The sequence below is a fragment of the Motacilla alba genome, chromosome 8 (assembly GCF_015832195.1).
Source record: "Motacilla alba alba isolate MOTALB_02 chromosome 8, Motacilla_alba_V1.0_pri, whole genome shotgun sequence".
Taxonomy (NCBI): Eukaryota; Metazoa; Chordata; class Aves; order Passeriformes; family Motacillidae; genus Motacilla; species Motacilla alba.
The window spans coordinates 23,684,164-23,711,898 of NC_052023.1; the positions used below are offsets into that span (position 1 = coordinate 23,684,164).

At 49.4% G+C, this 27,735-nt stretch overlaps 1 protein-coding gene across 1 annotated transcript in view; it reads right to left on the reverse strand.

Annotated features, from left to right (window-relative positions):
* Positions 1 to 303: 303 nt before the first annotated feature.
* Positions 304 to 27,735, reverse strand: part of COLGALT2 (collagen beta(1-O)galactosyltransferase 2) — a 46,672-nt gene continuing 19,240 nt past the window's right edge. The window contains exons 2-12 of the mRNA XM_038143887.1: positions 17,511 to 17,621; positions 15,550 to 15,667; positions 14,238 to 14,372; positions 11,690 to 11,894; positions 7,358 to 7,477; positions 6,670 to 6,746; positions 5,184 to 5,290; positions 3,930 to 4,062; positions 2,962 to 3,089; positions 2,277 to 2,483; positions 304 to 1,909 (exon numbers count right to left, since the gene is read on the reverse strand). Coding sequence (XP_037999815.1) covers positions 1,633 to 1,909; positions 2,277 to 2,483; positions 2,962 to 3,089; positions 3,930 to 4,062; positions 5,184 to 5,290; positions 6,670 to 6,746; positions 7,358 to 7,477; positions 11,690 to 11,894; positions 14,238 to 14,372; positions 15,550 to 15,667; positions 17,511 to 17,621 — 1,618 coding nt within the window. The 3' untranslated portion in view covers positions 304 to 1,632. The remainder of the gene's footprint in view (positions 1,910 to 2,276; positions 2,484 to 2,961; positions 3,090 to 3,929; positions 4,063 to 5,183; positions 5,291 to 6,669; positions 6,747 to 7,357; positions 7,478 to 11,689; positions 11,895 to 14,237; positions 14,373 to 15,549; positions 15,668 to 17,510; positions 17,622 to 27,735) is intronic.

Below are 27,735 nucleotides of genomic sequence, written 5' to 3' on the forward strand. Positions count from 1 at the left end.
CAGCTGCTCCCACATGGACACCTGCAGGAACTTGGCTTCCAGGTGGGAACTGCAGAATGGGCCCCTTTATACAACCAGTGACTCCATGGGAAAGGAGCACAGCCAAGAATCCCTTGAGCTGGACTTCCATTAACCTCCAGTAACATTCAGGGTCAGGCTGGAGGGGGCTTGGAGCAACCTGGTCTAGTGAAAGGTGTCCCTGCCCATGGCAGGGGGTTGGACTGGGTGACCTTTAGAGGTGCCTTCCACAACCCAAACCATTCCAGGACTCTCCCACACAATGAGGACACACAGAGCTGCTCATCTTGCACCAGGTTCTATGTATTATCAGACCGGCTGACAGGTAATAACATGTCTTCTGCAGCAGAAAGCACAAAACTGATCAGTAATTATTCAAAACAAACAAAAATTAAAACCAAAACCCCAGCCACACATACTCAATGCACACATCTGCCAGCAGGTGAGCCCCTGGATGGCAATTCCAGGAGGGAATCCTCCCACTGCCCAGAAGCTCAGGGTCTGTGCCAGTATAGTCCGTGATCACCTGGCCTCTGAGAGAGGTTTTTTTTTTTAAAAAAAATAAACACCATATCCTGCTGGCATGTGTGCCAACAGCAAAAACATCAGAACTCATTCAAAACACAGAAAAGTTCACTCCTCACATGAAAAAATATCCAGGCAAGTCGCCCTTCCGTCCTGTAACACACAATTCTATCGGGCTGTTGAGAGAGTAACATTGCTGTAGGTTCTTTTGGTTTTAGAAGGAGAGTTTGTAACCTAACTTCTTACATTTTAAGTTCCCAAAACTCCTACACTTGCTTTTATGGCCTGAACAAACAGGCCTGCCTATAGGTCGTGGGGTTTTGTTTTCCTGAAGGACTAAGGTGAGGCAGGGGTGAAGCAGGATGCAACGTGGACCAACTCTGCCTGCATTCCCTTCAGGCAATGCAGAGATAAATAACTCCAGCTACCTCCACTTGCATGGCTTCCATGGCTTCAGACATTCCAAGACATCCGTTCTGGATCCAGAGGCCTGTTTAGATGGGATGCAGCAAGATTAAAAATGAGCGGATGGGAAGCCAGCACTGGTTTTGTACAGGAGTGTGACGGGGAGAAGACACGGCAGAGGAGCACTGCTCTCCTGCATTGAACATTTTGGGGAAACATCTTGATTCTGATAGGGATCCCTTTGGAAAACAAACCCAAATCCCCCAGATGCTCAGCAAACAGGGTGGTAAAAGCCTACAGACCTACAAGGAGTAACAGTGAGGGAGCAGCCCAGGTACAGCCATCCCGAAAGGCACTGACATTTGTACACCTCTATATATTAATCTTTATAAATACAGTGTTCTACACGAGGAACTGTGGAACGACGTAATTCCAGGCTGGTTTCTTCTAACAAAAGCTTGCCAGGGCTTTTGCTTGGATCTGGAACGCTTGTTCTTCTTCCTCCTCCTTGGTGTCCCACCCTGTCCTCGGCGGCCTGGGCAGGTGTCCGGCCCGATCCCGCGTGCGGCCCTTGGGAGTGGTGGGAAGGAGACCACATGAAGAGCTGCTCTACAACTTTCAAGGGTGAAAAGCTAAAGTGTGAGGCAGGTTCAGCTGTCAACAGAGTCCCGGGGAGGCGGGCAGTCATAGCTCATCCCTGGATGATGGCGTGTCCAGGGACGACTGGGAGGGCAGGGCGTCCTTGTTCTGGGCGTCGCTGTGGATCTTGCCCTGCTGCCGGGACTTCCAGGAGTGTGTTCTGTCCCAGTCCGTGGACACGGTCTCGTTGTCCCAGATGGTGGAGGTCTCCGTGTCGCTGAGGTAGCCCGGCTGCCCCGTGTAGTGCGTGGGGTAAACAAGCAGGGGTTCTGCTGAGAAGGCCTTCAAGTCTCTGGACTCGTAGTACTCCATGTACTTTGTGCTACAGAGGAGAGAAACACCGTCAGCAACAGAGGAACCCTCACTGGTGCCAAGCTTGTCCCTGGGAGACATGGCCAGTCCAGGGAGCAGACTGGTCTGAGAGTGGGGGTAGGTGCTGGGGTACAGCCAGAACCACGTCCTTACAACCACACACACCTGTACAACCAAAGCTCCCAGAGACAGGCAAGTGCCTCAGACAAGCAGCCCACAAGCCCTGCCCCAGGCATTCCCCTCTGTCACCTCCTCGGACCTGTGCCACGAGGACAAAACCAAGCACCACAGGGAGTCCCCGCCAACCAGGCTGCCAACAAGACCTGGTTTAAGATCAGTCGGTGAGACACAGCCCATATCCCCACAGAGGGACTTACACAGGGTGCTTGTTGTACATGATGGGCAGGAATTCATCCACGGGCAGCATCTTGCTGAAGGGCTCGGCCCCGATGAGCTTCTGAGCCCCGTGGAAGGAGATGGCGTAGCCCAGGGTCCAGTAGGAGTAATCAGCTTCCACCAGGTTCCGGACATTGGGAACGGCTCTCTCAGGCTCCTGCACCTGCATCCTTTTCCGGCCAATGTAGCTTCAGGGGTGGGAAGATCAAGGAGATGGGGACCAAAGTGAATTGGTAGCAATTCGGACAAGACTATTCCTGTCAGCTAGGCCAGGGCAAAGGGCCAATCCCAGAAGCAATCCCTGACCCAGCTCACAGATTTCTATTCTGCACCACTATCCAAGTCTTAACCCAGTGGGTGGGACAGCTGTGAAAGGCCTCCTAAGGGAGCTAAGATGACACAGTCTGAGGCTCAGGACTGAGCTGTGCTGGTTCCTCTGTCAGCATCTCCAGCACAGCTGAGGTCAAACAACACTGCCCATGCCAGGGGCAGGGATGGTGCCCACGGGGCCTCCTGGCAACAGCCGCCCCAGAGGGCGGATCTGTCGTGGTGGGAAGAGCTACCAAGAAGACTGTGCCACCATCCCGTGCACTGCAGCATCAACCTGCACCTCTGCCATGCCCCAGCAGTGCTGCCAACCTCCCCACATGCCCAGCAGGAACTTACATCAGCTCCCAGTCTAACTGGGCTTGCTCGATGTCGTCCATCAGCCTCATGAGCTTCCTCTTGAACTGGTGCTCGAAGCGCACATCGTCCTCAATGACGAGTGTCTTCTCCAGGCCCCTGCTCACCACCTGAAACATGAGGGCTCCAGCGTGAGCACAGTGGCCCCCACGGGTGCCCTGCTGTCACTGGGGCCACCCTGACCTGGCACTGCCACCCAGACCACACAGGCAGGGAGCTGGAGAACCACTCTGTGACATATACATTATATGCAAAGCTACTGGAACTTGCTCCTGCTCAGATGCAGAATAAGGGGAAAAAAAACAGGAGTGTTGCTTCAGCCTCATTTGCTTTTCAAAATGTAGCCTTTCTTCTAAGCAAACTTGCCCCAATAAGGATATTGGATGGACTGCAGAAACAGTCATGAAAATGTTCTGATAAAAATCACTGGGAGCTGAGGGCAAATGAATCACAGAATCCCCAAATGGTTTGGGTTGGAAGGGACCTTAAAGCCCATCCAGGTCCACCCCCCTGCCATGGGCAGGGACAGCTTCACTAGCCCAGGCTGCTCCAAGCAACCATCCAACCTGGCTTTGGACACTACCAGGGATGGGAAGCCACAGCTTCTCTGGGCACCCTGTGCCAGGGCCTCAGCACCCTCACAGGGAAGAACTTTTTCCCAATATTGCATGTAACCCTGCCCTCTGGCAGTGGGAAGCCATTCCCCCTTGTCCTATCCCTCCATCCCTTGTCCCAAGTACCTCTCCAGCTCTCTTGGAGCCCCTTTACATACTGGAAAAGGAAAGGGGAGGTGTGAAAGGTGAGCACTGCATTCAAGAAAATCCCTGGAATCCAAGGCAATCACTCCTATCCTACACTTCCAGAGAGCTGGGCTGGATCCAATGCTCTGCACCAGGACTGGCTGTGCACCAGGACACAGCACCTTCCTGCAGGACCCCCAAAATGCTCACCTCCTTCCAGATGTAGTAATGGCTCAGGAAGCAGCCGATCTCTCCTCTGGTCAGGGGTCTGGAGGAATAGGGGTCCCGGTACCCTGGCAGCATTTCGATGCTCAGAGCTTTGAGCTGACTCGTGTTCAGTGCTCTGGGAAACACAAAGTTGTTTATCACCATTGCAAAAGAATAAGTCACTTCAAGCCAGACACAGGCACAGCATGGGGAATGCTGCTGATCTTCAGGGAAAAGCCACACCTTGAGAAATTCCTACACTTGTTTTGCTCAAAAACACAGAGGAAAATTAACTTCTTGATTTACATCTCTAAATCAAGCTGATAAATTGCATCCTTAACTCTGCCAGTGACTTCTCATGGGACCATCAATGATCTTTAACTCTGCCAAAAACGTCCTGTGGGACCATCCACTTGCCAGGTGCTTGGCTTTGATTAATTTTCTGAGGCCCTGATAGGATCCCAAGTCTCCAAGACCACTAGATGGTACGTGGGCTTCTGTCTCCTTGAGGCCTTTTTGCAACTCACAGACTCGAAATTTCTGCCTTGGTTACTCATTATTAAAAGGTCTTAACATAGCTTAGAATCATAGAATCATTAAGATTAGAAAAGCCCTCTCATATTGTCAAATCCAAGCATTAATCTAGCAGTTCTCCCAGGGCTGGGGTCTCCACCACTGCCCTGGGCAGCCTGTGCTAGTGCCTGACCACCCTTGGCATGAAGAAATTTTTCTCAGTTGTCCAGCCTGAACATTCCCTGGCACAGCTTGAGGCTTTTTCCACTTGTCCTCTCCCTTGTTCCCCTCTCTGGCTGTCCCCTCCTGTCGGGGAGCATGCTCCAGCCCTTAGAGTAAGCCTGGAAAGGGCTGTGGCAGGGTTTACACTGCAGCACCACAGCCCTAGGATGGACAATAGCACTAGGATGTATGATACTAGTTGCAAGTTGACAAGTAGCACTAGGATGGACAATATTCCCAGGAGTTAAGTGCTCCATTCACAGAAACCTGTGATTTTAACCTGATTTGGACCCTAGTCTGAACCCCAGTGCCCTGGTTCTCTCACAGAGATTGATTGCAAAGGAGGAAAGAGACAGAGCAGGATTGGCCCAAACAGATGGTCAGGGAGATCCAAGTGGTGCTCAGTTCCCCCCGCAGCCAACTCTGCCCTGCTGGAAGTAGGTCAGGGCATCCAAGGAGATGCTGTGAAGCAGTATAGCACATCCCACTCTGAAAACACCCTCAAGCCCAACCAAAACTCACTTTCCATCCACAGCCTCCACTACCTTCACTGCAATCTCCTGCTCGTAGAGCGTCCGCAGCATCCGATCCCGCCGGTCCTTGCGGCGCTTCAGGTTGATCATGAAAATCTGGGAGGAAGAGAAAGACACCAGGACATCAGACTTCCACCTGGGAGGGAGGGAGGGAGAAGGGAAGTCCTGATCCACTCCTCTCCAGCAGGTCCACTGGAAAAACAGGTCTTGTGAAAATACCACGTGTGTGTTTGGTCCAGGTTGTCTAGAATTTGTCTGTCAAAAAGCTGAACTTGGTTTTGAGTTGAAAGTGTAGGGGCTTTTTCTCTAACAACTACTTTTTATGGGTGTTCACGGAGCAAACTTGCTCTTTCAGGATAAAGAAAATGAGACCAGTTAGAGCCAAGTCTGTAATTTCCAAAGATACAGGATGTTTAGGTTTATATCAAACAGAGTAACATGACCATCTGCAGAATAAACCCTAGAGGAACACTGCCACTTGCCTGGATTTAGGATTATCAGCAGGGCCGCCATCCAAGAACAAGGCCATGGTAAAGAAAGGATTTCTGTGATTACTTCTGGCACTGAAAATCCACTGTGATCCCTGCCAGAGCAGAGAGCCAAGGCTGAGAACAGAGATGTCTGGGCAGGGCTCTGGCCAAAGCCTCGAGGAGACTGGTGGAGGGCTGAGGACTGAAGCCCTCACTGCAGGTAACCCTCAGGGGCTCAGGGATATTTTTCAGTCCCAGGCAGGCTGGTACAAGCACAGCCTTGTAGCCCATGAAGCAAATCTCATCCCAGTAAGAAGCGGAACGAATTTCAGCTCAGTGCAAATGACAGAATAATGAACTGCATAAATTAGGCACAGCCACAAAGGACAACATGGAAAAATCCTGGACCAGCTGTGCCTTAAACACAGACACACAGCTGGGTCAGGTTCAGCTTCAGGAGCTCCACAAACAGATGGAGCAGAGCACAGCAAGAAGACAAAGGCTCCCCTGATCCCCACAACTCCCTCGGTCCCAGAGCCACCCTGGCAGCTGCACACACAGGGGCTGCTGGCTCTGGAATAACACAGACACCAGGCAATCAGAGCCTGGCATGTGCCTCTCCAGCCTTCTCCCCAAGCATGGCTTGCATCCCTGGGGGTATCCAAAGTGGGCCAGAACTCAGCTGTGAGCCTGGCTCCCCCACCTGTTCTCAGCTCTCCAGTGTCTCTCTCAGGTGAGAGAAATCCTTCCCTCCTGCCACTGGAGAGCTTTACCAAAGCCTAGTTTCTGTTACAGATGGAAGGGAGGCCAAGCTGCTCTGCAGAGTCAGATGCAGAGCCAACAGCACAAAAACAGGGGAGTTAACTTGTTTTTCAGCCTCACTTCTGCCTCCTCTTCCTGGCTGGATTAAAACAGAATCATGGCACGGTTTAAGTTGGAAGGGACGTTGCGGATCAGGTGATGAGTGAGAAGACAAGACAATAAACAGCAGAACAGGCTCCTTACTTCATCAAAGCCCATCTTGTCAGGGTGCTTTGGAGGGACAGAGATGTACTGAGAGGGCTCCACGGGAGGGCGATCGACTGAAAGAGAGGAGAGACCCCAGACGTCACCCTCGTGCCCACCCTGCAGGGGACATGCAGTGTCTGCAGGTGTCCCCAGACGTCACCCTCGTGCCCACCCTGCAGGGCACATGCAGTGTCTGAAGGTGTCCCCAGATGTCACCCTCGTGCCCACCCTGCAGGGGACATGCAGTGTCTGCAGGTGTCCCCAGACGTCACCCTCGTGCCCACCCTGCAGGGGACATGCAGTGTCTGAAGGTGTCTCCCTGCCGGGCTCCCGGAGCCGGGATGAGGAACTGCAGCATGGGAACAGCAGGAAGCACCACATGGCAAAGCCAGACAGACATCAGGAAAAAAAACCATGGACATGCAGCACCTTTTTCCACATGAAAGATGCATTTGATCTGGGGAAGTTGAGGGATTTTGTGGATGGGGTTGACCTGACCAGGAAGCAATTACATCCCTAGGTAGAAAAGTGGTGGAAAATTCTGAAAACTGCGTATCAAAACAATATTAGAGCAGACAGGTTGGGATGCAGACTTCCAAGAGAATGAGAGCTGGGCTGCTGGCAGGAGAGCTCTGCAGGCATTAACTTGGGGGGTGTCCATCATGGCAAGGGCACAGCAACTCACTCATGGCCTCGATCAGGGCGTGCACAAAATTCTCAGCTTCCTCCTGCAGCGACTGCTGCGGCTTCAGGGGCATGGGAAGGAAGCCGTAGTGCTCACGGTTGCAGATGAACATCTGTACTCCTGTGGATCACAGAGAAGCAGAAACGACAATCAGGCCTGCTACCAGGGCACTGCACTGCTCTCTGACTACACAGCCACAAACACACTTGTGCCAGGATCTCAGTCCCAAGAAGTTCTGCTTCAAAAGCAAACAATTCAGAATCATTCCAGTTCCGCTTTCTGTTTTGCCTGGCTGGCAGCAAGTGGCCTCTCCCATAAAACCAATCCCTACCGACTGCCTAACTAAGCCTCCAAGGGCCTGGGCTGACAGGGGGTATGGCTTCCCACTGAAATAGAGTGGGTTTAGACTGCATATTGGGAAGGAATTGTTCCCTGTGAAGGTGCTGAGGCCCTGGCACAGAGAAGCTGTGGCTGCCCCTGGATCTCTGGCAGTGTCTAAGGCCAGGTTTAATGAGGCTTGGAGCAACCTGGGCTAGTGGAAGGTGTCCCTGAAACGAGATGATCATTAAGGTCCCTTCTAACTCAACCCATTCTATTTTTTATCACTGCTTCCTTTTGCTTTGGCTAGGAAATAAAGGTGATACATTTTCACCTGTGCTGGCAAAGGACTTCAGGAATACATATGACAACAACCTTTGAAATGCCAAGTCACCACCAAACACAGTCCTTTCCTCTCCAGAACTAATTTTTACTGTGCCCTGAAAATGAAAGGAAAATCCCAGAGTGAGACACCAGTGAGGAGAACAGATGTGACAACATTAACACCCTTGTACTCAAAAGCTTTTGCAACTGCTTGTTGAAGGTGGGAAACAGAGAAGGTGCAAAGCCTGTCCTTGGAGTAGATGCATTTGCAGGGCACAGACTCACCCAGTGGGAACATCCCAGCATCAGCAGAACGCTTTTCCCTCTGGGATGACAAGGATTTGCTCACCACTGGCTGTAACTCTGACTTTCACATCAGGCAACATGCTCAAAAGCCACGTTCCAGAGAAGCCAAGGAAGTATTTCCGTTGTTTTTCATTGAGTTCTGGTAAGGTCCTTTATTAATTAACCCAAATCAAAGCTGCTAGAACCCAAGCAACCGGCCAAAAACTGGCTTTGTCTTTCTTTGTATTTTTTTTTTTAATGAAACAAGCTTAACCAGCCCCCTCCCTCGAGGAAATAAATGAAAAGCAGACACTGCCTGGTGTGCTGATGCTTTCATCTATTAGTGCCCCTAATCCATGGTATTTTTAGCAGAGTGGAACTGCTGGCACTAATGACTCTGGTGTTGGTCTCATTTTGAGTTCTACAAGCAAATTGCTGGCTATGCTCCTTGCCAAAACACATTCAGCTGTCAGCTGCAATTTAGGTAAATGGCACAATAAAAAACTACTACCTGCAGACATTAATGGATTTGGCACTGATCTAATAAACTAAACTAATCTTATCTGGCTCACTGATCTCTGTTCTTATCTTCCACTGCCTTGAACATACTTCATCTGCACAGATTCACACCAGTGCTCCTGCTCTGTCTGGGATAAAATGTACTTGAAAATGGTAAAGCTCCCATAAAGGAGGGAGGGGGACTCACTCTCCAGCTCAGTTTTTATTATAAAGTTAAATGATTGCTACAAGGGATAGAGAAAATACAGGTGTTGGCATTATTCTTCTTAATGGGCTTTAAAGGCAGTGTCCAGGATTTACAGTCATAGCCTGAAACCACAGCTATAGTTAAGGAACCAAAATTGTCCCCACTTGCCTGTGACCAGACCTTCCTGCTGGCTGGCTCAAGGGCTTCAGAGACCCAGGCTGAAAGGCAGCTCAGGAGATCATGGAATCATGGAATGGTTTGGGTTGGAAGGGACCTTAAAGCCCATCTGCTTCCACCCCTACCATGGGCAGGGACACCTTCCACTAGCCCAGGGTGATCCAAGCCCTGTCCAGCCTGGCCTTGGACACTGCCAGGGATCCAGGGGCAGCCACAGCTTCTCTGGGCACCCTGTGCCAGGGCCTCCTCACCCTCACAGGGAACAATTCCCTCCCAATATCCCATCTGACCCTGCCCTCTGGCAGTGGGAAGCCATTCCCTGTATCCTCTCTATCCCTCTCCAGCTCTCTTGGAGGCTCCTTTAGCCAGTGGAAGGGTCTCAAATGTCTCACCTCAGCCTCCTTTTCTCCAGGCTGACCTGGCTGGCTAAAAGCTCTCCTGTGAGTGCAAGGGGCTCTGCAGGGTCCAGTGCTGGCAATAACACACCCACTCTGAGTTCTGCTCAGATTCAGCACTCCCACACAGGCCACGTCCTCTCCCAGAGGTGGGACCTCCTCTTTGGAGCATCACAGAACAGCTGCTTCCAGCAGCAGATTGCCTGTTGGGAATTGATGATTTTTTAAGCACAGCTTTTGGCCTGGACAAAAGCCAGGATCATTTCTGACTTGGGGGAAAGTAAGTGAAATTACTCCAAAAAGAAGTTTCCCTCGAAGCTCACACATTTTTCACATTTCTGAACTTGGATGTCATCCTTTTATCCTGGGTGACAAAACCGAGCTCAGGACACAAGTCAACAATCTGAGCAGATCAACAAGGCCAGACAGCTGTAGCAAAGCCTTTAATGTCATGGGTCAGTCCTGGAAAAAGCTGGTGTTCTAGGACAGAAGGAAAAAATGATGGGTTTGAATCCCTGAAATGTTTCTGAAGCAGCTGGAGCTAATGCACTGCAGTTACCACGTGGGTTGGAGGCTGCACTTCTGGGAGAGCTGTCAGGGGGAAGAAATGGAGGGGTAGATTTTAAGCAGCCTGCTTTGCTCTCCAAACTTAAACCTCAACTCTTCTCTGCAGCCAAGACGTGGCACCTGGGGACACGGTTCAGGGATGGATTGGGCAGTGCTGGGGAAACACTGAACTCAATGGCCTTGGGGCTCTCACTCTGATTCTGCACTCATGTCCTGACTCTGAAAGTCAGGACCCTGAAGCTGCTCTACAATTCACTTCTCACCTCTGCCTCCCAAGGGCTCCAATCTCAGCTCCTGCTGCCTCTCCTCCATCATTCATCTTATCTGACACTCCTCATCCTCTCGCAGCTGATTCTGAGAACGCCCTGCTCAGGCTGCCAAGACAACAACATCATTTTTGGTGCTGTCAAGACCTGCCAACGAGACCCACCACTAACAGGGAAGCTACAGGCAGCTGGTGGCTGCTGTGCTGGTCTGGGATCAGTGGGAAGGGAGGCTCAGCCTGCAGAACAACAACAACAGCAACCCTCCTTCCCTTGGCTTTCTCCCTGCCTGCCTGTTCCCAAGAGCAGCCCCTCCTGCTCTCCTTAACATCTTCTGCAGAGGACAGGGAGCACCAACTGCACATCATTCAGAGGATTCATAAGCAACTTTTCCTTGATAATTCACCCCACCAAACCCACTCACTTCTGAACAGAAGGCACTTATGGGTGCTGCTGAGGTTTCACCAATCCCTTTTTCCTTATAATGCCCCAAATTTTTCCCTTTCCAACACAGCAGGCAAAGAACACCACAGATGGCCATACAGTCCTGGGAGCCCCCTTCAGCTGTGACACTGCTACACACAGGTCTGGCAGCCTGGACTCTGCTGGAGACAGAACACTCCCAAGAGCCACTCTCCAGAAATAAATGTGACTACACATCCTCACCACAAGCATGAACAGCAGCAGCTCAGGGCACTTAAGAGACAGTGATGTCTCAGCAACACCTGGAGCCCTCTTAAAACATCAACAGCCAGAGATCTCCTCTCCCTGGAAGTACCCAAGGCCAGGCTGGACAGGGCTTAAAGCAACCTGGTCTAGCGGAAGGTGTCTGTGCCCATGGCAGGGTGTGGAATGAGATGAGCTGTAAGGTCTCTCCTAACCTGAACTGTTCTAGGATCCTGTGGTTTAAGAAGAGTCTCTTGTCCTCACCCATTTCCTCATGGATCTTTTGGAAGTGGTAACTTTAGATACCTCACCCCCAGACCACCTTCCACTCTCCCAGCACCCAGCTGTGTTCACCTGCTGTGACACCAGCCAAGGGTGGAATCCCACGTTCTGTCTCTGAAATATTGCCCCATCCCAAGAACAGCCCCCACATCCTCTGAAAGCAGCAGCAACCCAAAACTGCCTTTCCAGTCTCTTGCTGCTGGTTACCCCTGACAGGATCCCAGAGAGGAAAGGGAACAGGGTCTGAACTCCCCATGGAAGTCCACCCAGGACTTTGGGCTGTGACCCTGCAGTGGAGGTCTGTGTGTCTCTAGGAGTGAGCCCTCCCCAGCAGAGGCCCTGGACACACCTGCTTGGCGACTGGAGAAGGCAAAGACCATGATATCATCAAAACTCCAGGTGTAGTCCTGGTGCGGGGGGTAGAATGCCAGCTTGGCAGACGCCTCCTTCCTCAGGTCAATGAGGAACGTGGAATGGACCATGGGGACAGCAAAGCAGCCCATCCTCTTCCATTCCCGAATCAGGGGATACTCCAAGGTCCTCTTGTAGTAGCCCTGAAACCACAAAGAGGGGCTGTTGTCACAAGAGATTCCTGTTTCAAAGCTGCTCCTTACCAAGACCTCACCCCCTGAGCTCTGCAGCACAGGTTCACCAGGGCTCAGCTCTCAGCTTTTTCAGTGTCTCCCATCTGGAAACAGCTCAGTCAAGTATTTAGAAACAGTCTTCATCCCAAAAGGTAAAGACTGACCTTCTCCCTTCTTTATAGGAGCTCTTGGAGAGCCCAACCTTTCAGCTGCAAAATTCCCCTGCAATGGAGCTCCAAACCTCAGACTATTTTTTCCTGGTTCTTCAAAACCCTTTTTGCACTTAGACTCTCCAGCCTGATCCTGGAATCTGCTGAGCATCCATGACATCCTCCACACTCAACACCTACAAAGTCCATTTAGTATCTCAGAGAGTAGGATCTGCAAATTAATTCTATCCATTAATTCTATCCTATCAATATCTTTAAAAAGATTCCTTTGTTGTCACTGCAGTGAAGGCAACATCTCAGTCTCCCTCAGCTGTGTAAGAATCCCTGCTTCCTCCACCCTGGGGCAAGCAGGTTTGACACTCACTCCTGACTCTGCCTAGGGAGGCACTTCAGTCAGCTCCTGGGTAATTCCCTGTACCCAGGAGCTCTGCCAGACTTCCAGCACTCTGGGTGCAACACCCACAGTGTGTGGCTCATGTGGAAATAAATACACTGAATTCCTCCAGGAAGAAAACCCTAGAGCATCAAATTGACACCTGGATGGTTGGATCCAGAGCAGATTCTGGGCTTTACAGAAACAATGAGTCACTAAAAGAAGTTAAAGCTCCATTTATGCTCTATTTTCCATGAGCATTCAGCACTGGCTGAGCAAAAGCCAGCAGAACTGCTCTGCCCTGGGCTGTGTGGGGCCACGGTGTGGTGCAGTGTGCCTGGTTATGGATCTGCCATCTCCCTGTGCCTTCCAGGTACACTGTGACCACACTGTGAGGATGGGATAGCCCAAACACAGCCATCCTGACTGCCACGGGAAGGAGCAGGTGGGAAGAGATGTGTCTGGCATTCCCACCAAAGGAAGGGTTAACACACCCACCCTTTAACCTCAGAATGCCCACAAGGGAAGATGCTGGACACTCAACTTTCCTCCTCCAGTGGCTCACCCTGGGTTTTTGGGCTGTCCCCTGCTCATAAACCACATGTAGGCAAGGAGGGCTCCAACTCCCCCACACTGCTGCCACTCCCCAGTTTTGCTCCATGACAGATAAATGCCAGCCTGTCTGGAGCTGGGCTTGGCTCGCTGTGGCCCTGTGCTGGGGGAGGCTGTGTTTCAGGATGAGCTCCAGCTGTGACTCCCTGCCCAAGCCCTCTGGGAGAGCAAAGCTGAGCACATGAAGCCCATGCAGAAACAAGAGAAAAGGAAAAATAAAGGGAGAACTTTCCTCTTCACTCCAGCAGGATTTTTTTTTTTTTAAACCCAATTTTGCAAGATGCCTTTGCTGGTTTTCCTCTCCCCTCTTCTCAGTTAGTGCTGGTAATGGTGGAAACTTCCTGCTGGAGAGGTAGGGCTGGGGCTGGTGTACATGGGCAGAGATCCACCCCAGCCTGGGAAGCAGGGCTGATGTACCCCAGTGGAAAGCCTGGCTCAGGACTTAGCCTTAAAAACTTAAAGCACAATCAATACCTTTGCTATGAAGTTTATATATCCATTTTCAAACAAAGCAAACAAACCCAAGTGAAACAAGCAAACACACCTCGTCACACCCCCTTTCTTATCTCTCTATTTACTTCCCAAGAATTTGGAAAGTTCAGGACCTTTTCCTGCTATTTTTTTATCCAATTACTCGGTCCGAACTGTGGAACTCCTTGCCAGAAGATGGTGTGGGTGTCAAAAAAGAGATTCAGACAGGGATTTCTGTAGAATAAAAAAAATCACTGAGTGCTTTAAAGACAAATATATTCCTCAAAAACCCAGAAGGGGATTGCCAGAGGAAAGAAAAGTATTTTGGGGAAGTAACACTCATCATTCACAGATGAGAAAGATAACTTAGGCTCAATGGAGATGTGTGGAAAGAAAAGCAAATTCCTCTTGGATTAGCATCACTATACAAAAAAAAGGCCTAAAATTATGCACCAAGGGTTTTAAGGCCATTACAGAAACATGCAACCACCTTAAAAAAAATTCTGATCTGTTCATCAGTATGGTTTGTGTGGGATCACACCCTGTGTTAACACCACCTCACAGCTACAGCAGCAGATGGGAAAGCCCAGAGAACAGGAAGGATGCCTGCTGCTCCAGAGACAGGGGCAGGAGCCCCTGGAGGACACCAGTCACACAGCCCCCAGCACCCTTCACGAGGTCACCTGCCTGGGGAGTGATGCCACACCAGAAGTTGGAGTAGAGGGAGCGGGACTCGAGCATCGGTGCCACCAGGGTCTTGTTTTCTGCTATCAGCAGGTTCAGGGTCTCCGGGTTGGTCAGTAAATTATCTGCATCAACAAACTAGGGAAGGAAGAAGAAAAAAACCTGTTAACAGATTAAACAGTATGATTCCCCTGATGCTTTCTTGGGAATGAGGCAGCCAGAGGCACATCAGCAGCCCTGGTGTGGCCACAGGCCCAGGGCAGTGCCTGTCCCCTGTGCTGCCACTGCTAGGGCACCTCTGGCCCCTCGCAATGAGAAAAGACCTTGAGGAGCTGGAGCAGGTCCAGGGAAGGGAATGGAGCACCAGAACAGCTGAGGGAGCTGGGAAAGGGGCTCAGTCTGGAGAAAAGGAGGCTCAGGGGGACCCTGTGGCTTTGCACAACTCCCTGACAGGAGGGGACAGCCAGGGGTAGTTGGGCTCTGCACGATGGGAAGTTCAGATTGGATATTAGGAAAAATTCCTCCTAAAAGAATGGCCAGGCATTGAAATAGGCTGTCCAGGGCAGGGGTGGAGTCACCATCTCTGGAAGTGTTGAAAAATGGTGCATCTGGCACTTGGGAATGTGGCTTAATGGTGAACACAGCAGGTCAACAACTGGACTCAGAGATCTCAGGCCTTTTCCAATGTTAACAATTTTAAGATTCCATGAGGTCAGCAAAAAACTACCCTAAAAGCAGTGAGCTGGTGGGTTTGACTCCCTAGATCACAGGGCTGTCACAGGGAACCTGGGGGCAGCTGCTCCTGGGCACAGCAACAAGATGGGCAGAGAGCTTCCCTGACTCCATGCAACCTCATGCCAGCACAGGGACCAGGGAGCTGCCAGGGAAAATAACATCACTGGAAATTCAGGATGAGTTCATTCTGTGAAAAGCATCAAGAACAACTCCTCAACTCCCCTCACACCTCACCTTGCTTGGAGGCTTTGGGAACACCCCCCTCACAGTGACCAAAGGCAGCATCTTCCCACAAGTGCCTGCACAACTATTTCCCTTACATTTCACCAGGTGGGGGTTCAATCTGGGGGACCCTTGCGGGCACCTCCCACCACCAGGACTGTGTTCAATCCTGGTGCCTGTGGAGAAAGCTCCAAGCTTAGCCAGGACTCACCTCCCTCACCGCCAAGTCTCTGGCTCACCATACCACGAAATAACCTATGACATCTCGTCTTTAGCTGGAGAGAAAACTTTCTGACAGCCCCCAGCACCCAAGTGAGCACCTGGAAAGCTTTTGCAATAAATCAAACCTCCTACTTACCAGGATATAGTCTGACCACTTCTCGCGGGCCGTGCGCAGCGCAGCCTGTCGCAGCTTCATCACGTGAGTGAATCGAGAGCTGGGCCAATGCTTTGGCCCAATTTCTTCTGGGTAAGACCTAGAAAAGAAATAAAAAAGGGACTGTAATACATGTCTGGGCTTTAGTACACTGAAGAAAAAGAAAGAAAAAGAAAAAAAATTAAAAAAGAGAAAGAAACGAAAAAAGGAAAAAATAAAAAAAGGGAAGGAGAAGGGGAAGGAGAAGGGAAGGAGAAGGGAAGGAGAAGGGAAAGAGAAGGGAAAGAGAAGGGAAAGAGAAGGGAAAGAGAAGGGAAGGAGAAGGGAAGGAGAAGGGAAGGAGAAGGGAAGGAGAAGGGAAGGAGAAGGGGAAGGAGAAGGGGAAGGAGAAGGGGAAGGAGAAGGGGAAGGAGAAGGGGAAGGAGAAGGGGAAGGAGAAGGGGAAGGAGAAGGGGAAGGAGAAGGGGAAGGAGAAGGGGAAGGAGAAGGGGAAGGAGAAGGGGAAGGGGAAGGGGAAGGGGAAGGGGAAGGAGAAGGGGAAGGAGAAGGGGAAGGAGAAGGGAAGGAGAAGGGAAGGAGAAGGGAAGGAGAAGGGAAGGAGAAGGGAAGGAGAAGGGAAGGAGAGTTCCATTGCTGCCTTTATTATGAAAGCAAAACAGCATTAGAGTCACCTCAGGCAACCCAGGAGAGGTTTTGAGGAAGAATAATTCCAAGTTCTGTGCTGGCATGAGCACAGAAGGCACCAGAGAACAAGCAGTGCCAGTTTTCTGACACCACCACCCAGTGCAGGAGCTGCTGAGCAGCAGAGAGGGGACCTCCAAACCCACCTGCAGCCCCCTGACGCTGCCTCACCTGGGGTACAAACTCATCTGCCCCCTGCCAGGCTGCAAATCCAGCCCCCCTCAGCCCAGCAGAACCAGCAGGGCTGGGATGTGAAGGCAGCCTGGCCTCCCCTGGGGCTCTGGGCATTATTGGGAACTGCTAACACATGCCAGGAGCAGCCCCTGAATCTCCCAATACCTGGCCTCACAAGCCCCAGCACGGCAGCAAATGGCTCTGCCTTCAGCTCCAAAAGCAATGGCTTTTGAACAAAGATGGAAGGGAATCCAGAGGCAGATCCCAACGAGGAATAAAAATCCAGGACTTTGAAACAGTGCCAGAGTTAAGTCAGGGAAGGAGCTAAGAATTTCAAAAGCTTTTTGCAGAACTTAAGCAAAGTTTGGTAGGACGAAGGAAAGACAATTCAAATGAAAGGATTAAAAATGTCAATAAAACCAGCACTCCCTGGGGGTTTGTACCACAAGCTCCCTCCCCATCACTGCAGTGAGGAACTCAAATATAAAAGCAGGCCTAAAGAAAGGGGAAACTGATGTAATTTTCCTTGAGGGAAGAAACTGAAAATAGAACAAACCCAGGAACAGCTGATCTTAAAAACAAATAAAAATTAAAGTAATAAAAACCCAACACACCATATTTCAAAGCAATGGTCCTGCAAATCACGTAAAGGCAAAATATGTGGAATTAAATCTAATTCTATGGCTCAGCACTTACTGAATATTTGATGTGTCAGAGCTTTCATAGATACTATTGAATGGGCTATAATTTCTCTGCTTCCTTGCAAATAAAGAATGATAATTTTAATTCCCTGTAGCTCCTGATGTAATTTGTTTACCATGCAAAGAGAGCAGCTACAGATGCTAAATAACTGAATGGAAAATAGTTTCTTCCACAAAATTCTGCATGAGGTGCTTCACTAAAGTCGGAGACCTTTCTAGAGACCTTACCTCACCTTTTTCCCTAAGAAAACAATTTTAATGGGACAGACTCCAGAAAGCAAATAATCCACATTTTAACACTTGGACATTTAGTACCAACTCCTGCTTTGGAAACAGCAGTCCTCGGGAATTTGGGCCGTGCAGCCAAGAGCCCTCCCAGGTACTCACGGGGGTTCCTCCATGGGTCTCCACTCCACATCGTGGTACAGGTGCTGCACGTTCTTCAGCCACTCCCTGAGGATCGCCGTGGTGTTGTCAATGTTGTGGTCAGTGGCTGCCCTGGCAAAGCAAGAGCAAAGGAAGCACGTTAGCACGAGGTTTGTGACTCTGCCTAAACCCTGCTTTACCATGGAGCCCTCTGTCCAGTCCAGCCAACAAAAAGGACAAGACATGCAGCTGAGGTTTAAGCCCCGCTGGCAACTGAGTACCACCACTGTGGAAAGGGCACAAAGCCTGTGGGGGCTGACAGAAGAACCACTTAACAACTGAAACAAATGACTAAAATGTGCCCTTAGTGGAGGGGAGGGACACAGTGCTCGCTGAAGAATGGCTTTTTCCCCTCAGGGTTGAGCTGAGCAGACTGGAGCAGGAGGCACAGATTCACACCCCTGACAGCAATCCCACGGAAATGCTCCCGCACACTGCTCTCTGCCTGGGATGCTCAAGGCTTCAAGCCACAGGATGAGTGAGCCAAGTCCCATCCCAGCTGCTCCTCCCCAGCTGCCTTCCCTGGGACCAGGGCTTTGCACACCCACCATGGGGCTGTGTCAGATCCCACCACAAACTCCTGTCACTGAAAGGGTTGCTCATTTTTCCTAGCTGGAATGGGCAGGAAAGCACAGTCCTGTGGCAGTGCACAGCTCAGCAAGCTCCACTGGGAATTTACAATCCCTTCCTATTCCTCTGGGAGTATAAATAGTGCCACAAGGTTTGGTGCAGACAGTAAAGCCAGTGTGAAACACATCACTGAGGGAGGTTGCTGGAAGCTCCCCTCAACTGCTGTACATTTCTTGGCTCATCCTCCAGCTCCAGAGACCCAAAGGCACTTCCCAGAACATCCTCTACCTTACTCAAAGACAGAGCTCCCTGTAGCCAGGGGAGGACATGCAGAAAGGAGGCATGTCCCAAACCCTACAGCCACTCCAAAGCTATTTCAGGAAAATACCTCCACTCCAAGCCACCATATGACCCCATGGATGAAAACCAGGACATGAACCCTTTTCAGTTTGTGCAACAGGAACATACCATTCCCATGGGGTCTAGCCTGCTTTAAAGTAAAAAAAGAACCAAGAACTTGGATTTTCAGTTTATTTATAGTCAGAACACCACAATCACTTAAGGCCAGGGGGCTTATTTGTTGAGTATTTATTCATGTCTGCTGAAACAATAAATAGTGAAAGTTCAGCAAGTGTTGGAGGCTGGTTCCTGTGTCATGAACTGCTCTCCTGTCACAGAGCAAGGCTGGGCTTCGTCATGGCTCCAGGGTTTGCTTTAGTCCAAGACCCTGGCTCATGCTGCACTGTAGATCTGGTTGGCAATGCTGTTCAAACTGGACTAAAACAGTCTCAGTGCTGACTTGGTCTAAATCCAACTTGCTCCCTGTGTTTCATGGATGAAGCTCATCCCCTGGAGCCCATTTTCACACACTTCCTTGGGCTCCCACAGCCACCAAGGCCTTTCGCAGGTCTCACTCTGCTTTCCTCCCACGTTCCAGCTGCACAGTCAGCAAACAGCTCCAGAATTCCTAAAATACCAGAGAGCTGGGGAAATGGCTTCATGTTCATGGTCGTCACTGGAGCTGCAGTGGCACAAGAAGGTGGCACTGGGGCCACAATGCAACTGGGCATCACCAAACGAGGCCAAGAGGATGGTGGCCACCCTGGGGAATGTAGCAGCTCATCCCACAACATCCTCTTTGCCAGGTCCAGACCAGCCTTAAGGACGACGGAGACACCTTAAAGTAAGCACACAGCTCTCACAGAGTCAGGTCCGCGTGCCTCTTCCCCTCAGCAAGCCTCATCCCATTCTTTCCAACCTCATCCCAGTCCTTCTAACCTCACAGACTCAGTGGGGACATGTGAAGGGATTTGCTGCAGTCTGGGCAGGGAAAGGGGAAGCTCCAGCTGCACACATGTCAAACTAATCTCAGTTTCATGTTGGCTGCTCCCATCTCAGCCAGGAGATCCTTCTCCATTCAACTCTGTGCACACACAAGCCCAAAATGTTTTAGATGGGAAGCTGTTTGCAGGACTGTGCAATAGAAACCCAGAGCTCTCAAATGAAACACAAATTTCCGTGACAATGTGAAAATGTAGAGTCATCCAACCTCAGAGAAAAGGGTTACCATGATTACCAGAGCTGCTACACAAAGCCCAAATCTCTGACTAGCAGAAGAAACCCTGAAGTTGAATGGCAGTGATTGGGCAGAGTTAGAGGAAGACCTCTGCCTCCCTAAGCACAACAAGGGGGATGAAGGATGCTCTTCCCATCACATCTGGAGTACTCCAGCCTGCTCCTGGTAGGGCAGCAGGCCCTTGACAAAATTCACCCTGGATGACACCATCAGCCAACCTCCTCCAGGCAGAAGCAATATGAAAGAATGGGAGCTGCAGGGATTTCTAAATCTACCCACAAGGAATCTGCTGGAAGAAAATGGCGTTTTCCAACCCAAACCATTCCATGATTCTATGACTTTAGTGCCCAGGCTGTCATGGTGATACATGGAAGGTAAATCCACATCCCAGAAGACCTCTTGAAGGCACGGATCAGCCAAGGCTCTGGCACAAAGGAGGGACAGCTTTCTCCAGGACTATCCACCCAGCAGCATTTCTAAGCCCAGAAGTCCTCAAAGGCAATAAAGTCTGTTCCACCCTGGATGAAACACGCCCTATGACTAGCAGTTTGGCAAACCTTTGTTCTTCCAGCTTTGGGCTCAAAAAAACCCAACAAAAATGACCCAAACCAACCCCCCCCCAAAACCCCAAACAAACCAAGCCATTACAAAAGCAATTATCATTATTAGCTTAGTGGATAAATTAATTTAAGATCAAACAGCATCAGCACTAACTCTTTTTGTAGTATCTGAACCACTTCACCTTTCCCCCCAGAAAAAACCAGCAGCTCTGGTGTTTGCAATAGCACTGTGTGGAAAAACAGGCACATACTTTATTTTTCCCTCTTTTTTTTTTTTTTTTTTTAAATGACAAACCCTGCTCAAGAAAAACAAGCTAATTAAAATGTGAGCAGGGCTTCTCACTGGGAGCAAGAGCTCCTCAAGCCCTGAGAGGCACATCAGGACACTCCACATTATAAACAGTTCTTCTGTAGCACTCTGTAGCATTTCAAGAAGCCAAGTACACAGTTTAAGACTTCAGTTCACTGGTGAGAACACATTACACAAGAGATGCTATCACCTCTGCCCACTGGAAAAGTATTTTTACTCCATCCTCTTATCCTTACTGGTCTGTGATCTGCACTTGACAGGATGAAGAGAGTGGATCACCATAACCCAGCTCCCCTCAGCTCACCAGGAGCATGGCTTGTCCACATGGCCCTTAGACTAAGGCAGTGAGTGAATTTTTGGGTGTATTTTCTGAAAGCACCATTATCTGTGTGGGAGTCTATCAGCAATGTTGTTGAGCCGGCACCAGGTTCAAATCCTGGTTTTCAAGTGGATCAGCAACACCTTTTTCAAGAGCTGACTACAAACATCTAGGATTTAATTAAAGAAAAAAGGTCCCCTATAAGATTTACAACCCAAAGCCTGTGCAACACAACCAGGAAAAAAATAGCGGAAAAAATTCGAATTCCTCCCACTCTTTTCAGAAAAGAAAGTTTAATAAATAGACCAGAACATACCTCCAGATGGACACCTCTATTCCAGTAACATGGCAGCTTTTTCCACTCAGATTTAAACCCATGTCCAATAAACAGAAGTTACATTTTTGCAAAGTTTGAGTGAGAATGTTCGTAGAGGGGCTTATGTCGACAGAACTACAACCACTTCAATATTGACTTTGGCTTTACCCAGGAGCTGTACCATGGACACAAGCCCTCATTGTTCATGCTCAGCAAAGTACCCCCTCCCAAAAAAACTCACGGATCATGCACAGTGGAAAATCAAAGCACGATGTTAAGCACCTCCTGTTTTAATTAAGTAATGTGAGTAGCAGCACATGCAGAAAACAGCTCCTTTTACAAACTGCTCATATTTTTAGCTTGATAATGTCCCCTCAAATTATGTTTCCGAGGGGGAGTTAATTTAGGCTTTGATGGTTGCTCTCCTCTTTTACTCCCCAAAACGGGAATTAAAAATAACAATCCCCCTTTTTCACTTCTTCACACTCTGGCCTGTCCTCCCAAGCTATTTAATTCATTTACCTCAGGCACTGGGTCAGAGAAGAAAATTTTCACCTCCACCATCTGTATAGGAAAAATACTAGAGGACAAAATGCATCCTGTGTGCTGCTGGCTTGTCAAGAGTATGGGGTTATGCTGAGACACAAGCAGAGGCAAACTCCACAGCCAGGGCCCTGCAGTAATTTTCCTACTGAATTTAACATTTACCACCCTCTCCTTTCAGCAAAAAAAGGGTGAGAAGGACAGCTTCAAGCAGTGCTTCACTTCCAAGCAGTGCAGAGCTGAGTCAGGACTGGCTGGAGGTAGCCAGCTTTCAAAAACAAAAGTGGTAAGGAGCTTTTGCTCCTTTTTCCTTTCCCTTTCTGTCAGTGTTTTGAAGACTGATGGGCTCGAGGAGGGTATTGGGCTCACCCTTTATGGCTGTCAGAGCCAAATCTGCACACCTGGGTTGCAGTGGGCCCTTCCCATCACTCTGCTGGGAACACACAAAGGATGACAGCGGTCAGGAGGCTGCTGATGCTGGGCTTGCAATGAAAATGGTTCACAGGAGGAGGATGCACTTGGCTTTCCAGGGCTCCTGCTGCTTGCAGAACTAAGTTGCAAATGCACCCAAATTCCAGGAAGCCCCAGGGATGTCCGCTTGAACTGTCTGCCTTGGCTCCTCTCTGCCTGCAGCCAGGGGTTCAATTCACCCACAAGGCCTGCCATGGGATGTGGTGCAATGCTGAGTTCCACTGAAGCAAGAGCCATAGGATGACCCTGTGCCCTAAACCCACAGGGTCTCCCCCAAAGCAAAGCCCAAAGTCAAAGGGAAGCCTGTTAGTAGATCATCCCTAACAGCTGTAACACAGAAACTGGGAACAAAACACCAGTACCTCCCCATGGCCATTTTCCTGAGAGCTGAGCAGCATAAAACATTGAGAGAGAGGTTACAGCTCACACCCAAGTGATGGAGGAAGCACATTTCTGTGTGCTCAGTTCCAGAACTTGTGCTAACAGAGGTGCTCAAATACTCTAGGACAAAGCTCAGCCCTCAGATCAGGACTCAGCACCTTCCTGAGTATCACCAATGGGGTACTGGGGACAGACAAAGGTGATACAGAGACTCCATCTTCTGTATCCTCAAGGCATCCTCCATCTTCTCCATCTTCAAGGCATGAAAAACACTTTATTATTAGAAATCCACCATTCTTATAGAAACAATGGTGGACCTAAGAACTCATTGGGCTTTAGGAATCTTCTCTTACCTATTGGTCAAGAAGGGACAACTCCTTCTTGTAAACATCTTTGACAAAGAGAGATTACCTGCCAGGTGCAGAGATTGAGATAATAATTGTTTTAATTCTGACTCTGAGCTTTCTTACAGCTTCCCAGGAAAATCCTGGGAGAGCTTTGTCTCTCTTTGTTCAGAGGATATGAGATTACCACACCTGAGCACCTCCTGAGCCCAGCCAGCAGCAACAGGCACTGCACAGGGGGTTCCCCCAGTGCTCTGGGGAGACTCCAGGGATTTCAGACCCCAGAGCACTGGAAAAATCCACAGCACTTCATCCAGCCCCAGCCACTATTAATAATTTACTCCAGCAGCAGTTTTTTACCGCAACACTAACGACACACAACGAACAGAGCACAGGATGGGAGTTTTAACCTCTGCATTTAGATCCTGCATAAAAGCCTTTGGCTTTCAGTCCCTTGAGGCAGCCCCAAGAGCTCCTGGTCTGAGTGGAGCTGAGCTCCTGTCACCCAGGCTGCCCTGCTCATGCTGGGTGTGAGATCAGCCCAGCCAAAAATAACTGAAAAAGCAGAGTCCAGCCACAGAGCGCTAATATGAGTCAAACATAAATTTGGATTTCGTTTTCCCAAAACAAGTGGTAAATAAAGTAACAGACGAGTCATTTCTCCCTGCTCTTTTTGTCTGAAAGCTGCCAGGCTTGGAAAACCAAGTCAAAATATAACCCCCACCCCCCGAAGTGGCAGTTTCCACTGGGAGCCGGGGATGAATTACCTTGACTAGGAACAGTGCACTAAAAGAGACTGGAAGAGAAGGGATGGATCCTAAAGAAGAAGGGAAACAAACTCAAGACAGAAGCAAAACACTTCTGAAGCACAGTAAGAGAGATTTAATTTCAGCTGTGAAAATGTCTGTTTTTACCACAGATTAAGTCCCTGGAAGTATCCAAGGGCAGGCTGGATGGGGATTGCAGCAGCCTGGTCTAGGGGATGGTGTCCCTGGGTGGGACAAGATGAGCTTTAAGGTCCCTTCCAACCCAAACTATTTGATTAGTCTCTTGTATAATTTTAAATGGAGTTACTGTCAACTACTCTGTACTCTCCTGCCCAGGATCATCTCAAAAAAGCAACAAACCAAGCAGGGCTCCCCGTGTCCTTCCAAACACTCCCCCACTGACAGGCAGATATGGCTCCTGCTCATCCAGCAGAGATGAGACTCAGGTAATAGATGATTTTGAGCTCTGCCAGCCCTACCTCACATCTGTGAATTTGAAACTCGGTATCTCAGATCTCCCAGGCACCCATGGGATCAGGGATAACACACCAACAACTCTGGACAGATCCAAACCATCTAAATCACTTATTTTAGCACAATTATGCTCACACACTTCATAAACAGAGCCTGAACATTCAGCCCAAGTTCAAAGAACTGCTTAAGCATTTAAATAAGTTGCCAAAATTCTAACGTATGTATAAGACTTTTTGGCTTCGTAGGGACTTGGCATTTGTTCTAGGCTTTCCTTAATTAAGGACAGACTTTTGGAAGTACCTTCTTTTGTTTTTTTTTTTTATTTTAACTCGGTCCCGAAGCCACCTGGGCCCAGATGGGTGGCAGGGAGCTGCGTGGGAGCGTGGAACCAGCAACAGGAGCAGCGCTGCTCCCCAGGCTGGGCAGCTGTACAAGAACAGGACCTCAGAGCACAGGAATGCAGCACACAGGGCTCCCCTCTAACTCTTTTTCCCAGTGCCCTTCAGCAGCTGTGGATAATGGATTTTGCTGGCAGCAGCACTGATTTTAAAACCTTCAGTGGTCTTCCAAGTCCAAGTGAATGACTCACAGATGTATGTGTGTACATACTTCTGTACACACCAGGATCTGTGCTCTTTCCATGCTACCTCAAGAAATCACTCACTTTCTTGTCCCTCACTCCCCATGACAGAATTGTGGAATCCCAGAATGATTTGAGTTGGAAGGGACCTTAAAGCCCGTCCCATTCCACCCCCTGCCATGGGCAGGGACACCTTCCATGATCCCAAGTTGCTCCAAGCCCTGTCCAGCCTGGCCTTGGGCACTGCCAGGGATGGGGCAGCTCCTCTGGGCACCCTGTGCCAGGGCCTTACCACCCTAATTGTAAAAAACTTCTTCCTTTTATCTAATCTAAATCAACCCTTCCGGCTCCCTCATGCCAGAAGTCAACAGCTTCCCTGGCATCCATGCAATGGGAATTCTCTTGCAATACAAAGGAGGTTCTTGCTGCTTCAATCCCAAGTCCTCCCTCTGTCTTTAGCTCTCCCCATGCTTTAAAGCTGCTAAGCTTTAAAGAAATGAAAAGCCAGCTGCATCTTGTGAGTATTTCCAAGCAGTCTTGGCTTCAAGGGAACAAGGCCCCTAAGGGAAGCCCAGGAAATCCCATACGTGCAGGATCAGGATAGTGACTGGCCTCTGAAATCAATTGTTCAAAGAAGGAATTAATTGCAACAGTTGTGTAATTTCTGAAAGGATAGCTTAATTCCAGCAACTAACTCAGACACTAGCTGATGCAGCTGTTTGAGATTAATGCAAGTGTGTAAGCCATTGGGAAGGAACACTGGGATTCAGAAATATTCTTGTCTCTGCTAACAAAAAAAATTGATGGGTTTCATATTTAGTTGCTCAGCACCACTGATTTTTCCATGGTCACATTGAATATGGGCCTGTAGCACATTGCCAAGGGTCCCCAAACAGAAACACCTGAGAAGCCTCTGCACCAAGCCTGCAGACAGAGCAGAGCCAAGGTCCCAGAGCCTGCCTCACCCCTCGTGAGAACACTCACACCATGGACCACCAGACACCCAGCAGGGAGGGAAACATGGACCCAAATCCTTTCCCAATCCTGTCCCACACCACCCAACAAGAGCTTTCACCAGTTCTGCACAGAACCACTGAACTATTTGGGCTGGAAGGGACCTTGAACTCATCCCATCCCATGGGCAGGGACACCTTCCACCAGCCCAGGTTGCTCCAAGCCCCATCCAGAGACAAACAGGACTGGGTGAATATAACCAGGTTACGTGTGTGAGGCTGGTATGTTCCATTCTTCCCAGCTGTGTAAGGATTACCCTTCCAGGCAAGACATTTTTAAGAACTCTTGACTTAAAATATGAAATACGACTTCATTACAAATCGGTTTTCATTCTAAACATCCTACAAGACTAAAAGTAATTTCAGCACACAGAAACACACTCTTGATTAAATACTGTGGAATTAAATGGCTACAAATAAGTGATTTTTCATCTCTTGCCCAGTGCTGGCTGAAAGAAACAATATAAAAAATGAGGGAATGAAAATGGAATATTTTAATTCACATTATCAATTAGGAGTTCAAGCAGCAGTAAGAAACACACTAAGCTAATTGTGGAGCAAAAGACAACTTCTTTTACCAATTGAGAATCTGCTCTGTGATCTGGAAACTGGCAGGATGTTTTGTGTGACACTGGAGAGCTTTACACAGTAACGGACCCTTTTATGTGAAAATTTTGCTGATAGGCAACAATAAAGCCATTCTTCACAAAAGTTGTCAGACAGCTTTTCTTTGAGGCCATCACAAACCTAAAATAACGGAATAAGAGAACAGGAAGAAGAGCTCAATGAGTGCCAGCAACAGTGCTCCCTGAGATGAACCCCAGATTTGGCATTTGGAGAAGAGGTCCAAAAGCATTTGGAGTAGAGAAATGTAAGAATAGGCAACAAACTGCTCTTCCTACAAACAAAGTGGCAAAGGATGCCTAGCTATCCAAAAGGATTTTTTTTGCCTCTGGAGAGAGAAAAGTGGCTATGTTTAGAATGGTGGGAGATGCTCAAAGTTAAACAGTTAATGAAGACCAACACTACTCCATATTTTCACATCAGACTCCCTGGAATTTTCAAACTTTATCCACAGCTTGATGCAAAGGTCACTGAAACACAGTTTTTTTTTTTCCCTGCAGCACTCTTCAGAACACAGCTCACCAGCCTCCAGCCCGCCAGCAGGGCTGAGGGAAGCCCTTCACTCAGTAATTTACTATTTTTTTAGAAGGCTTTCACCAACCCCCCTGTGCAGACCCTGCAACAGGACTGCCACCCCAACAGGTCTGTTTGGGGTCAGCTCTGAACTCAGGGCTGATCTCCATCCTCACTCTGTGCCTCTCAGGCACAGTGGACCAGGAATTCCTTTGCTGTTGCTGCAGGCTGAAAAGGACTGTCAACAGGACAAGAGCAGCAAGCCCTGCAGAGCTGTCTCCAGCAGGCTGCTACCTGCCTGCATACTCAGGTGCACAGAGACACCCTGAAGAAAACCTCGACCTAGACAGTAAAGCATTCGGTGTATGCCTGACGATTCCTGAAAAAACGTGGCACAAATGCTGGGAGACACCTTCCAGCTCAGCAGGGCTGGATGTGTGCATCCAGGGATACACGCACTAAATGACAGCTTGAAAAATGCCACCTTTGCAGGTTTTGCAGTCACATTGCAGGAGTCCACACCAGACCTGCAGAGCACACTATGGTACCTTGTGCTTTCCTGTGCCCACCTCTGAGAAGGCTCCTTTGATCAACACAATATGCTGAGTTTGAAGGGACCCTCAGGATCATCCAGTCCAACCCTGCCCTGCCCAGACACCCCAACAATCCCATCCTGTGCATCTCTGACAGCCTTGGGGCTGTGACCATTCCCTGGGGAGCCTGGGCAGTGCCCAGCACCCTCTGGGGAAGAACCTCTCCTGATCTCCAGCCTGACCCTGCCCTGGCCCAGCCCCAGCCATTTCCTCAACTCGTGTCTCTGGTCAC